This window comes from Lytechinus pictus, chromosome 3 (assembly GCF_037042905.1).
Source record: "Lytechinus pictus isolate F3 Inbred chromosome 3, Lp3.0, whole genome shotgun sequence".
Classification (NCBI taxonomy): domain Eukaryota; kingdom Metazoa; phylum Echinodermata; class Echinoidea; order Temnopleuroida; family Toxopneustidae; genus Lytechinus; species Lytechinus pictus.
Genome location: NC_087247.1, coordinates 80229212 through 80243693, shown reverse-complemented (window position 1 = coordinate 80243693; position 14482 = coordinate 80229212). Strand labels below are relative to the sequence as shown.

Sequence of the window (14482 nt, the reverse complement as noted above, 5' to 3'; positions counted from 1 at the left end):
GAAATATCATATCTCAAAGCAATTCCGTTCAAAAGTTACAGCAATTTGATTTAGGGGGGACTTACTTTTTTTGTTGTGTATATATGAAATATAATTAATCAATATACACAAGAAAGGGCTGACTCCACCCTAGGGTTGCAAAGGGCTGGAAACTTTCCGGAAATTTTGGAAAATTTCCATGGAAAGTTTCAGGAATTTTCAGCTGCTGGGAATTTTGGGAATTTTCTGGAATTTTCATTTTTTTCACAAAAAGTGATAAATTCTGCTTTTAAATAAAAAAAAAAAATTGATATCCTCAAATATTATACTTTCCTTTTGTATTTAATTTATTCTTCATTCTTTAATTTGTCCAGGGTATGTATTCATCAAACTGTACGGACAATACATTATAGTATATGCATCAAGTACATGTAACATGATGGAGCATTATAATGTACAAAATTAAGCTTATCAATTCATTATGAAAAACAAAAAAACTTTGTATGACACTATTTTTCTTTAAATGTCAAGGCTTTTTTGCGAGAACCTGCCATTATATAATAACATTGCCCCATACATGTAGTCTGCATGCACAGACCCTTATTGAAATTTTGATCCACAAGTGGGTCTTCACACAAGACTAGCACAAATACAACTTTCTGTTGAATAAAAGGACCTTCTGTACACACTTAGGCTGCAGACTACTTTCCTTGAGTGCAGGGTTTGCCAGGGTGACCAGATTTCACAAAATTGCACTAGTCTGCTGTGCAAAGCCTTCACTTGAGTTAAGGGTCTGAATGTGCAGCCTAATCATGCCTTGTGTACTGAAGGCCCCCTTGCTCAGGAAATAGCAAGATTTTATGTGCTAGTCTTTGCATGGAGACCCACTTGTTGATAAAGTTTCAATCAGGGTCTGTGAATGCAGACTAGGTTTGCACAGCAGACTAATCCCACCAGCAGCTATAGTACTGGCTTGAGTCTTTAAATGGGAAAAATCAGGCCCAGGACACAAAATGTTCCAATTACTAATTTATTTTGAGATGCCTCCCTCCACCTCCGATTTTTTTTTTTTTTTTTTTTTTTTTGGGGGGGGGAGGAAAATAACAATATAATGGCTGACTTTGAAAACAATCAAGATGAACAATTTTTCACAAAGGGAAAAAAAAACATGCACTAAGTTTGTTGACCTTTGACCCTGATTGAGATTGAGAAACTTCTATTAATTTCATATCTTTTGTAATATTAAATGACAAAGTCATATCAGTTTCATTTAATTTGATCTAGTATTTTGAAAATAATGAACAAAATCTTTCTGTCTGAGAGGCTTAATTGAACTTTAAGCTTGAACCAGCAATCTGTATTTATACATGTAATCATCAATTAACAACGCAAACAGCACCAAGTTCTTACTTCTGCTATGCAGAAATAAATGAGAAATAAAGTTATGATAATAAAATAATAATGCTAATAACAACAATAATGTTATAATCATTAATGATTCTCATAATCTGCAAAAAGATCAGAAAATCCAATAGGCATCATTCAATGAACAATGTATATCTCTTGTGTAAAGCATTTGCAGTGTACATGTATTGTCATCGCATGTACCATTCAGCCACTAATACAGTAAATCAACTTTTACATGAAATTCATTGAAATTCTGCCTTGTCTGACCATCTTAGAATAATATTTGGCTTGAAACTTGCTGACAAAGCACAATCAAGCATCATCTGCCAGGGTAATCCTTTTAATTCCTGTATATATACTTTTTGAAAATGTCCACCATTTCTTGAAAATTCCAAAAATTTCTTGAAAATTCCTGAAAATTCCCCAAATTCCCATTTATTCCCATGAAAAGTTTCCACCACGAAAATTCCTGGGAATTTTGCAACCCTACTCCACCCAACCATGCAAAGATAACTAGAAAAAAGGAAACATTTGATTGGGGGATGGTATGAAGTTGATTCAGCAGTTTGAAAAACCATATTAAACTGACAGAAAGAGAGACAAAGAAGAACAAAAGCGTATCCACGGGCACAGTTGAGTGGGATTGTTGGTAATTGAATTGAATGGGGTAAAAAAAAAAACAGTATTGAGATACAAAAGGTGCTTTGCAAAGCTGAATGGAGCATTGAACAATGATGCAAGTATAAGACTTGGTTCGAAACTTTAAACTGAACTTGAAACGTAAAAAAAAAATCATAGGGAAAAGTATTAGGAAATGTTAGAAGTATTAAATGTATATCCTTACCTATTGAGGGTTGGGAAGAGAGCTGATGCTACATTCTTATCTGATGGATCAAGTTCAGGTAAGGCTTCTGTACATAGCATCTCAACAGATGATAAAGAATCTTCACTATGATGCAAGTAGATCCTAAAACCAAAACAAATAATCATTTATTAAGAAAACATAACATCTATACAAATATCATAGATGACAGATCATTGTGAATAAGTGACAGAATTTAATCATTTTCATAAAAGGCATTTAAATAATAAAAAATTAAGTGATTACTTTACAAATTACTGAGAAACTAAAATAAAGTGGAAAAAAGGGCATAAAATACATGAATGGAAGGATTATTTATTATATCAAATGAACAATTACCCCAAACTGACCAATTCTTCTTTAAAAGAAAAAAAATTGCTCTATTTGGCATGGTGAAAAATAATCCAGACTACTGCACCATTGGAAGATAAACTTTCAAGTTCTTGGAAATATTACAAGCAGATTCATAAATCATATTCCACTGAATGAAATTAACCCCCCCCCCCCCCTGTATGATCTCGCTTCACTGAAAGAATGTGATGTTTACTTACTCAATGACTGTCTGAAGAAGCTCATTGTATTTGGCTCCTTTCTCTCTAACACCATCTTCATCTAACCAATCTCTCTTTAACATAGATTCAGCAAGGGTTGCTATGGCAACAATAGGAGGAGGAAATCAAATGAGAAAAAAAGGTATACTGTCTATTGTAAATGGCTACTTGAAGAGTGTGCCTTATACACCCATTGCAAAATTCAATCAGACTTACTAACCTCTGAATAGGCTTTAATTTGCTTCAAAATAAGAAGACATAGTACTTCTCATAGGATTGTGAAATAAATTTAACAAGAGAAAGGAAAATCATATTGAAGCAAGAGCTCAGAATGGTCAAATATTCATATTCTTTCCTACAAATGAAGAATAGATGGTTAATAGGTCTGATAGATGAATCATGTGAAAATATACAACTTGAATTAAGATTACCACCTAATGAATATCTATGGCCTGTATTGTGAAGTCCTTAAAAACTTTGGCAGTGGTTCAACTCTGTGATAAGGTTACTTTGAGCCAAAAATGTCAAACATGAATTTACACTGAATGTTTTCTGTGCTCCTTCATCATGCTTTAATGGTGAAGAAAACTATTTTGATTATTGCTCACAGTTATGAATGATTTAATCATAAAAGTAAGTGATAAGTAGAACCTGTATTGTTCACTATTTGTGTTACAATCGGCTAACCATAGTTTGACCACAATAGACCAGTTTGAATTAAACCAGTGTTCAGAGTAAACGTCTATATTAGAGGCCAATGGTTTTAACCTTCCACAATCTTTAATTTTTAATTTTGAAACTTAATTAATCCATAAACTAATTCTTTACTGATCCCTCAATGATGAAAAGAAATCATTCTGTAGTTCCAAGTTAGAAATCTGGTTTCCTTCCCATTGAGCATGAGAGCCCGTTATCACCTCTCAGCACTCACCCTTACTACATCCCACCACTTGTATGATTTAGTGCACCCTCAACCCAACCCTCTTAATATCCTCCTCCACTTGCTTTTCCTATGCCTTTCTTGGCTGCCCCTAAACCACCCATCTCTAAACATACCTCTACCAACCAAAACACCATGCATCACAATTGACAAAGATCCAGTCCATATCTACTTTACAGAAATTTACTATTCATGTATAATACCTATTTTCTTGTTAGCAGCAGGTGTAGGTCCTTTGTTGTTGATGCTAACCATGACTTTAAGGATAGTTACACCGATGGCAAGATTGGGTACAGTACCAGAGAAATTCTCTATGTAATGAGCAGCATGTCTACCAATCAGAAAATAAAATAATCAATACAAAGGGTCTCATTATGAACTTCATGTAAAATACATCATCACAATCAATTACATAAACAAGTGGAACGCCTCTGGCAGTCTCGCCTGCATTACGCAATTCGATACAGCAGCAGTGCTTCCTTTGAAAAACAGCTAATGAATAATTATTCACAGAAGAAAACACTAATATGATAAAATATTATGTCCATTGACACAAAATGACATTTGACCCTGATCATGTGACCTAAGACATGTACAAAACAATCATTCATATTTGATTACCCTTATGTTGATGTTTCATGAGCAAGTACCATAAACTCCTATTAAAGTTATGATGCCAATTCAACACATACTCCCAACAAGGCCAGAGTTCATTGACCTTTAAATGACCTTTGATCTTCTTGGCCATAATCCTGAAACACACACACAAGGTATTCAGGGATACATTGCGCTCTTAGGCCCAAGTTTCAAGAACTAAATCCATAGACTTTTAAAGTTATGATGATAATTCCACAAATACCCTCAACATTACCAAAGTTTGTTGACCCTAAATGACCTTTGACTTGGTCACGTGACCTGAAACTAGCACAGAATGTTCAAGGATACTTGATTACTCTTTATATATCCAAGTTTCATGAACTAGATCCATAAATTTCCAAAGTTATGATGACAATCCCTCAAATACCCCCATATGGCCAAAGTTTGTTGACCCCAAGTGAACTTTGACCTTGGTCATGTGACCTGAAAGTTGTGCATGATATTTAGGGGTACATGGTTGCTCTTATGTCTAAGTTTCATGAAATAGATCCATACTTCTGCGCCTTGGGCACTCTGCCGAGTGGATTTAGCGCATTACAAATCACATATATTATTATTATTATTATAATAAACTTTTAAAGTTATGATGACAATCCCTCAAATAACCCCAACATGGCCAAAGTTTGTTGACCCTGAATGACCTTTGTGACCTGAAACTAAGGCAGGATGTTTAGTAATACTTTATTCCCCTTATGTCCAAGTTATATGAACTAGGTCCACATACTTTCTAAGTTATGATGACATTTCAAAAACTTAACCTTGGTTAAGATTTCAATGTTGGCGACGCCGCCGTCGCCACCATCGGAAAAGCGGCGCCTATGCAGGCAAGACAAAAATGCACTCTGAATCATAATATTTAAGTCATTAGTATAATAATCTACACTTTCACATGACACAGATATTAATATCATCTTGTATGGATATGCTTTGCCATATGACATTTGTTTTTTAAATAACTACTTCACACAACATTCATGTATTTTGAAATATTATCCAACTTCCACTAATCATAGGAACAGAATGTTATAAAATCACACTGCCCAAATGGGATAGGAACAAGAGAACCTATATTGCATGACCAGTGCTCTACAAACCAAGCGTTCTAGGCTCCCGTCTAAGCAACGTAACATTCTCACATTAACCATTCTCTAATTAAACCAAGTAAATACTTACTTAAGAGATTGAGTGAAGGTAAAGGAAGTCTTGCCAGCATCAGTAATACGAGAGCTGAGAGTAGCCATTGCTTCCTCAAAGATAGATTGATTTACTGATGATACAAAGCCACTCCTGATTGAAAAACAGATACATTCATGTCATAGGATTTTACATACCTCTCATTACAGACAAGATGTGCAGATGCTTCACAAAGATTTAAATCTGACTAAAATTCATACCGGTACTTAAATTTTCAGTTGTATGTGGTAAATAATATTACCGCATTGATTAGATGGGATGGGTGCGACCGTGTATTATTAATGAGATTGCATACCGTAAGTAACGGTCTATCAACCACACTTTTTTCTCGGCGGGATAGAAGCAAAAGTTGGGGGTGCGGTTTATCCACAGTGATAGGCCTGAGCCAGACTTGGACTGAAAAAAAAACCCAAGTCCATTTCCCCCTGAAGGAGGTTTTGGTTATTTTATATCTATAGATAACATGATATTTGATGTCTGTTTTGATGACAAGGCTAGAGAAAGACTCAAGAAAATAATGATTAGCAGCCCGTCGTAACCCCTTCCGAACAGTTCACAACACATTAATCATGACACTTAATCATGACCTTGAGTCAAACACCTCCAGATTTCCAGTTTGAATAGGAAACAAAGCAATCATCACAATGTGTGACCCATTCTCTATAACATATACATATTGATTCAAGCCTAATGATTCAAGGTTTTTGAGAGATTGTATGAGCTATTTAGTTTACCTTCATTTGTTACCTTTATAATTACACAATTCAAACATGATCTCTTTCCAAATTGGCATATAAATCTGATATTTCAAAATCTTCAAATTATCATCAATCCAAACATACACATCTAAACATGTGACAAAAAGTACCGATACTGCTTACTTCATCATCATGATTGTTTTCATTTCATTTTGTCTCATTCATTCATTTTATTTATTGATTCAACTATAAACATAAAGTTCAAATGAAGTATGTCACTTCCATTACCATGAGAAGAGAGCAAGAAGGGCTTGGAGTAAGAGATGAAGACATCGTCCCATCTGATGAGCTTCTTCTGTATTCCATCCTGGACCGTCTATCATACCATCATTCTGAGCCATCAAAGTCTGGTAAAGATTAACAACAGAATACAATTACATATTACATCACTGACAGTCTAGATCATCTACCATACCATCTAAACCTGGTAAAGATTAACGATAGAATACAATTGCATTAATAATTAATTTGAAATAACTGGCCTAGCGTCCTTTGACAAGGCGTCAATCCACACATTGCCATTCTCACCCAGGTGCCAATTGGGTACCGGTAGGAAACAACAGTCATTGTGGTTGGTTTAGCAAGTGTGCGCCTTACAGGCTGCTTGAAATGTTATGAATCCAGTGACCGGGTAATAATTGTGAAGCGCTTTGAGCATTCGTAGATTGATAAAGCGTCATATAAAAGTCAATTATTATTATTATTATCATTATTATGTTACATTGTGAAGTTTACTTTGTAGAAAGATAATTCAACAGATTTGAACTCAGAAGACAATAGTAACTCAATTTGTAAATCATAACCACAACACATAATATAATATTAGTAGATATAGTCAATTCAATTCAATTCAAAATTCAATTCAATTTAAAATTTATTTCAATCAATCATAAAAATACAGGTATATACAAATTAGATAAAACATGGGATTGGGAGCCCCTGGAAGTTTTTTTTTTTAACTTGCGGGTGGGGCACCACCATGATACAATTAAATACAAATAAATATAAGACATACATAAAGAGTGAACAACAAATAACATTGAAATACAATTTTAAAAAAGGGAGAAAAAAGAAACAATTGGCTAATATAGGGGAAATAAACAAACAAACAAACTAGAAGTAATAATTATAAATCATAGTGACCCACAGTGTGCTATTGGCAGGAGTTTTCATACTGGGAGAAAAAATGAACTTCCGAAGTTTTTAAAACTTATTTAGAGTTTTACTTTGTTTAATATTTTAACTCATTAGTTTGCATTCGAGACACAAATGTTTGAATACTGACCTGAAAGAATCCACTGGTTGCCTCCAGATGCTGGCAGAGCAAGGGTAACATTTTGACAGCTTTCTTGGCCACTTGTTTCGGGCTGAGCTGGTCCAAGTGTGAGAACCCAATCGTCTTGTCCCATTTAGACTAGAAAAAGTAAAATCAAGAATTTAATATGAGCATTGTAAAACTCATGAGTGGCATTTTCTTTGTCTCTGTTCATGGAACTACATATATATCAAGGAACAAACTAAGGTTTGATAGACTGCAAAATCCATAGCAATGCCAAAATACTCTTCATTCTTCATATGTCTTCTACAAATGAAATTCTAGCCAAAGTAGCTATGGTAAGGATTAGTTTTGAGACCCTCTACCATTATTATTTTTTTTTTTACTTTATATCATAATTTTTAAATATTTGAAGACTTGTCATATGTAACTGGGCATTTTCACAGTAACTGACGTTACACAGCACAATTTTACACACTTTTCATTGTGTGTATGATTATCTCTAAAACAACAAATGATGGGAGTTTGCTTTTAAGCAAACTCCCATCATGCCGTGTAACGTCAGTTACCGTGAAAATGCCCAACTCACCTTTAGAAATGTTCTCCTTCCAAGTGAGGCAGGAAGGGCGTGATCTAGTTTACTATTGAGATCTTGAAGGAGAAACTCTAACTCACGAGGTTGAAGCTGCAAGACATGTACCTCCTGTGGTAGATATGAAGCAGGTGTTGGCTTCAACAGATTTTGCTTTGTGTATATTCATTTACAAGAAGGTAAATTGATTATTTGAAAACAGACCAGTTTATGCAACATTTAAGATTTTTACAGTGCCTACTTGCTTTATACTTCATCAAAAAGATTTCTTATGACTCACAACTATGAAAATTGTTTTTAAAGTGAATACATGGAAATGGTCATTTATTACTATAAAATATTAAAGTATAATTTGAGTAGTGTGTTACAACTTACAAATTATTGATAGAGGCCGATTCATGAAATAAATTATCAAAAGAATATGTAGATACATTAATTTTTGTGGTATATTATACCTTTGTATTCATCTCTGTGTCTAGTATAGTCCTTGATACAAGCCCACAACCAAGAACAGAGAAAACATCTAAATCCAGCTCTCGAAAGAATGCTCTAGACCTAGACCAGTCAATGATAGGTGCATCCTTGTTACTCTTCTTAGATCCTTCCTTCATAGGATCAGCCATTGTGGTATCATTTGGTTTGTTATTCTCCTGTGAGACATAGTTGTATTCTGTCAGGACTGTGCTTTCACTTGTATCTTCATCTCCTTTCTTTTTATCACTGAAAGAATGAAACATCAAAATAATATTAATAATCTTTACCTTAGACACAAACTGATGTATAACAGCTTAGATTACCCAGCATGCACTAGCATATTATTTGGGGGGAGCCCTTTTCTGTTTAGGAATCGACTGCATTTTTAGCTTTGCACAGCTCATTACACTCTAAGTAAATGAGAATATTTGCAATAACTTATCAATAGATAAACACCACTGATCCTTTTGGTAATAGTGATAGATTAAAGGCTAAAACAAAAGACAATAACATAACAATCATACTCTAGCAAGGTCACAGATCAACTAGCCCATGCATTAAATACCTCTTTAGCTCATGGTTGCAGTCTGCAGGTGAAAATAAGATTTTGACATTTGACCTTTCCAATTTGGTGATAATCACAAGAGAATTGTTCTTACTCTTTAGGTTTCCTTCCTTTCTTGCCACCTTTACTTGATGATGATGAATTCTGTGCTGTCATTAATGGACTCGTCTGAGGCTGCTCACAATCAAAATGAGCAATGGGAGGAATGAAACATGGAGTAGCTGTAGATTAAAGCAAATAATATCAGAGAAACTTATTCATTGCAACCAATATTGTATCAATATCAGCACCATCAACATCATCATCATCATCATCATTACCATCAAACAAGCATCCAACTATTGCAATCACTACCACCATCAGTATAAAATCCTGTGAACCATCTTTCTAACCTTCAAGACATGTTTCTAGGAGTTCTTGTAGTCTGGTGATGTTTTGTAGTCTTCCCAACACCTTGCCTCTCATCTCTGGGTCTTGAAGGGTTGCAAAACCATTGATTGCCTGAAAAAAATGACCAAATTACCCAAAATGGGTCCAAAAATTTATCTTCCCCTCTCTAGAGAAAATATCCATATCCTAGAGTAAAGAGGCAACTCTAGTTATAGCCCCATTGCAATTAATATGAGTTGCATTCAATTCTTTAAAAAAGTCTCATGATCAACTATATTTGCTTATTATAAAAAATGATAAACACTTAAGATTTGTGCAGTTAATGATTGAGAGCAATTAAAACTTCTTTCTGTAGTAACATTCCAAACTAGTTAAGATATAAGCAACAAACTACTTGATGCACTTCTTAATAAAAGAACATATCTCTTCTCTCCAAATATATAGTTCAGTCACAAGATCAGTGTCTTACTATGCTACATGTACATCAAATTTTTCGAGTATTTAATTACTGTAAAATTTGTCACCAAAATATAACCCGTTTTTGCTTATCATATATTACATATTACCCTACATTATATACACAGCATCCTATCAATAAACAATATAGATAGAGTCACATACTTCACGAAACCAGTTGATGCAGAGGAAGAGATTGGTAGACATGAGTTCTTTCTCTTGTTTGGATAGTGATTGTATCTTAGCAACCAGGTCATCTTTAGATGAGTATAGAGGACAACCAAGGAGAGCATCAATCCCTTCTAAGCTACCATCATGTTGAGCTTGCTCGCAGAAACGAAGTAAACGGAAATGTGGGGCCAGACAGGCTGGGGATACACATCTAATAAGCCAATGACAAGGGAGAACAAGAAGGTATCATTTTTATATTGAAAAATATATTCCCTTCTTTCTTATAAAAAAACAAAAAAAAACAGGAAGTACTTTAAAAGCCTATTCATGATTTTTTTTCAGTTTTTTATGTTAATACTAAGGATACTAAATGTAACAACTAACATGTACAATACACACATCTTTTATTACACCAAATACAAACGCATTTATGAGGATAAACACTTTGCTAAAAAAAAAAATGATGAAATACATAACATGATATCTTATTGAGCGCACACACCGTCCAGAGACGCTTATGGCGCTAGCGCAGCAACAGTTCCTTTGGACACAATATTTTATACACGTACATTAAAAACAGCTACTTAGATATAAATAGAAATCTTAAATCACTACTAAGTACCATCCTCCATCACCATCACTGAAGTCCCAGCTACATCCTGGTGGGGTCTGGTGCCATTGTGTTTGCTGCACCGTTCACCGACAATTTAAGGGGCAAGCCCGGTCAGCTCAGTACTCACAGGAGCTCTAGCAAATAAGGGCACCAGCCCCCATAGGAAGCCAGTCAAACCAGCATGTGATGTCAGAGAGTGTACTTTAAATGCATACAAAACAAAATTATTTCTTTAAAAAATAAATGTACATAATTATACAGTGTATATAGATTTAGTTGTGAAGGTATTAAAGAATGAACAAATAGGTCTTAAGGTGTAGTTTAAATGTGTCATGCACTTTAATGGAGCGAAGTGACTGAGGAAATTGATTCCACAACTTGGCCGCAGCATGTGAGAAGGACATATCCCCCCAAGAATGTCGGGTACGAGGACTCATAAGCAAATTGTCACCTCCAGATCTTAAAGTACGAGTTGGATTGTAGGGATGTAGCGTATCTTTAATATATTGTGGCGACATCCCATGAATGGCTCGATGGACAAGTAACATGAGCTTAAAATGAACTCTTTTATTAACTGGCAACCAGTGAAGAGAACGTAAAATTGGTGTGATTGAAGACATTCTGGGTGTGTAGGTAAGAAGTCTCGCACTGGAATTTTGAAGAGACTGTAATCTCTTTAGCTGGTGTTTGGTCAGTCCGAAGAGAACAGAATTACAAAAATCTAAACGTGATGAAATTAATGCATGCAGTAATTGTTCACATGCTTTGTCAGTCAAGAACCTACGTATAAATCCCAGGTTACGCAATTGATATCTCACTGACTTGGAAATACTAGATACCTGCTGATGAAAGGTCATGTTGCTGTCAAAAATAACACCAAGGTTACGTACATTTGAGACAGAGAGAATGACCTTATCACCTACATGCAGAACCAGCTGATTGTGATTTGCTTTCATTTAGGAGTTCTTGGAGCCCAAAATCATGAATTCAGTTTTATTTTCATTGATCTTCAGACTGTTTGAATTCATCCATTGCTTCATATCTTGAATACATTCTTAAATATTTTTCAGTGCTTAGACTATCACTTCTAATTTAGGAGGAACAGAAACAAAAAGCTGAATGTCATCAGCGTAGCAATGGTAGTTAATATTATACTTCTTAATTACCATACTTATTGGTTGTAAATAAATGGAAAACAATAGTGGATCACCAACAGAGCCTTGTGGTACACCGTAAGAGAGGCGACACTTGTCAGATTTAGAGTTATTTACAAAGACATACAGGGTTCTATTTTCTATGTACAACGTAAACCACTGTAACGCAGTGCCTGAAACCCCGAGAGAGTAAAGTCTTTTCACAAGTATCGAGTGATCAATAGTGTCAAAAGCACTGGACATGTAAAGTAACACCAGGAGTGTTATGTTACCTTTGTCCATTTCACAAAAGACATTATCTACGAGGTTGGTTAAGAGAGTTTCAACACTGTTATATGGACGGTATGCAGACTGAAGATTATCGATCAGATCGTTTTCAATGAGATAAGTACGAAGACGTGAAAAAGCTACTCATTCTGCCAATTTAGACAAATATAACAAATTTGAGATGGGTCTATAGTTCTGTAAAATGTCACTGTTAAGGTTAGATTTCTTCAAAGTGGGACGAACTGAAGCAATCTTCATAGAGAATGGCACTATTCCAGAAACAAGACTTGTGTTTATTATGTTCACAATGGATGGTACGATAGTGGGGAGACATTTTTTAAGAAGTGTTGTTGGTATAGGATCAAGATCACTAGATTTAGAAGATGAGCTCATTATGATGGACCTCATCTCATCGAAACAAGTAGGGGAGTGTATCCAACGTACTATCTGTGGCTCGAGGTATATCAAACCCTCCAATTTTAGGGAGTGTTGATATAACATCATGTAGTTTTTCTTTGCTTAGGGTCAAGATAATGTAAACTCTCTATAATCCTTTGTCAATATTAAAGATAAAAATGAAAAGAATAATTAAAGTCAATGACTAACCTTTGTGCCTTCTTGTTTGGAGCAACAGTCTTCTGTTTGTCTTTCTCTGCCTTGTAAATAAGTGGGAGGAGATTGATGGCTACACCCCCTTGTGACTCCTCCCCCTCCATACTGTACATCTCACCCATTGGTAAGCCATAATTCCTGTAGTAGTCATTGAATAATTCAAACTTTATTCTGCAAGTTTCTTAAAATAAAACTTTCAAGTCTCTGATTAAAGTCCACCCCAACAAAAAGTTGATTTGAATAAAAAGAGAAAAACCCAACAAGCATAACACTGAAAATTTCCTCAAAATCGGATGTAAAATAAGAGAGTTATGACATTTCAAAGTTTCGCTTAATTTCACACAAGGCAAAAGCAATTTTGTGTCTCGCCCACTTATGAAAATGACCAGAAATATCGTGATTTGCGAGGGCACGCAAGAGAATTATATCTCATTTTTTCATTTCATTTTCATTTCATTTATTTCCACAAAATTAAAATATATACAAAGCAATATAAAAATACATTTTGAAATAGTGGTGGACCAAATTAAAGCTCATCAGGCTTGTTTGGATGGCCCAAAATAAGATTCATAAGCGCAATTTTGTGTCTCGAAACTGCATTGTGAAATGACTGGGATGGAATAACACTTGTCATAAGAGCCTTACACGTAAACTTTAATGTTGACCTGAAAATGACCTTACCATGTGACCTCCGACTGCAGCATAACATGCAGGTCCCCCAAGTCCATCTACCATCCAAGTTTGGTTGAAAAGCGACTTACGGATGCGGAGTTAGGTGTCATAAGAGAGTCTTGCATGTAAACTATAACGTTGACCTGAAAATGACCTTTGACCTTACCATGTGACCTCTGACTGCAGCATAACATGCAGGTCCCCCAAGTCCATCTACCATCCAAGTTTGGTTAAAATGCGACTTACGGTTGCGGAGTTAGGTATCATAAGAGAGTCTTGCATGTAAACTTTAACGTTGACCTGAAAATGACCTTTGACCTTACCATGTGACCTCCGACTGCAGCATAACATGCAGGTCCCCCAAGTCCATCTACCATCCAAGTTTGGTTGAAAAGTGACTTTCGGTTGCGGAGTTAGGTGTCATAAGAGAGTCTTGCATGTAAACTTTAACGTTGACCTGAAAATGACCTTTGACCTTAATATGTGACCTCTGACTGCAGCATAACATGCGGGTCCCCCAAGTCCATCTACCATCCAAGTTTGGTTAAAATGCGACTTACGGTTGCGGAGTTAGGTATCATAAGAGAGTCTTGCATGTAAACTTTAACGTAGACCTGAAAATGACCTTTGACCTTACCATGTGACCTATGACTGCAGCATAACATGCAGGTCCCCCAAGTCCATCTACCATCCAAGTTTGGTTGAAAAGCGACTTACGGTTGCGGAGTTAGGTGTCATAAGAGAGTCTTGCATGTAAACTTTAACGTTGACCTGAAAATGACCTTTGACCTTACCATGTGACCTCCGACTGCAGCATAACATGCAAGTCCCCCAAGTCCATCTACCATCCAAGTTTGGTCGAAAATCGACTTACGGTTGTGGAGTTATGTGT

At 35.5% G+C, this 14482-nt stretch overlaps 1 protein-coding gene across 1 annotated transcript in view; it reads right to left on the bottom strand.

The window, feature by feature from the left end:
• Nucleotides 1-1064: 1064 nt before the first annotated feature.
• The window catches only part of LOC129258010 (Fanconi anemia group D2 protein-like), a 69259-nt gene continuing 55841 nt past the window's right edge, over nucleotides 1065-14482 (bottom strand). The window contains exons 23-34 of the mRNA XM_064097786.1: nucleotides 12913-13056; nucleotides 10267-10483; nucleotides 9648-9756; nucleotides 9350-9476; nucleotides 8672-8936; nucleotides 8214-8327; nucleotides 7634-7762; nucleotides 6577-6695; nucleotides 5570-5683; nucleotides 3943-4070; nucleotides 2800-2899; nucleotides 1065-2353 (exon numbers count right to left, since the gene is read on the bottom strand). Of these exons, the coding sequence (XP_063953856.1) occupies nucleotides 2227-2353; nucleotides 2800-2899; nucleotides 3943-4070; nucleotides 5570-5683; nucleotides 6577-6695; nucleotides 7634-7762; nucleotides 8214-8327; nucleotides 8672-8936; nucleotides 9350-9476; nucleotides 9648-9756; nucleotides 10267-10483; nucleotides 12913-13056 (1693 nt within the window). The 3' untranslated portion in view covers nucleotides 1065-2226. The remainder of the gene's footprint in view (nucleotides 2354-2799; nucleotides 2900-3942; nucleotides 4071-5569; nucleotides 5684-6576; nucleotides 6696-7633; nucleotides 7763-8213; nucleotides 8328-8671; nucleotides 8937-9349; nucleotides 9477-9647; nucleotides 9757-10266; nucleotides 10484-12912; nucleotides 13057-14482) is intronic.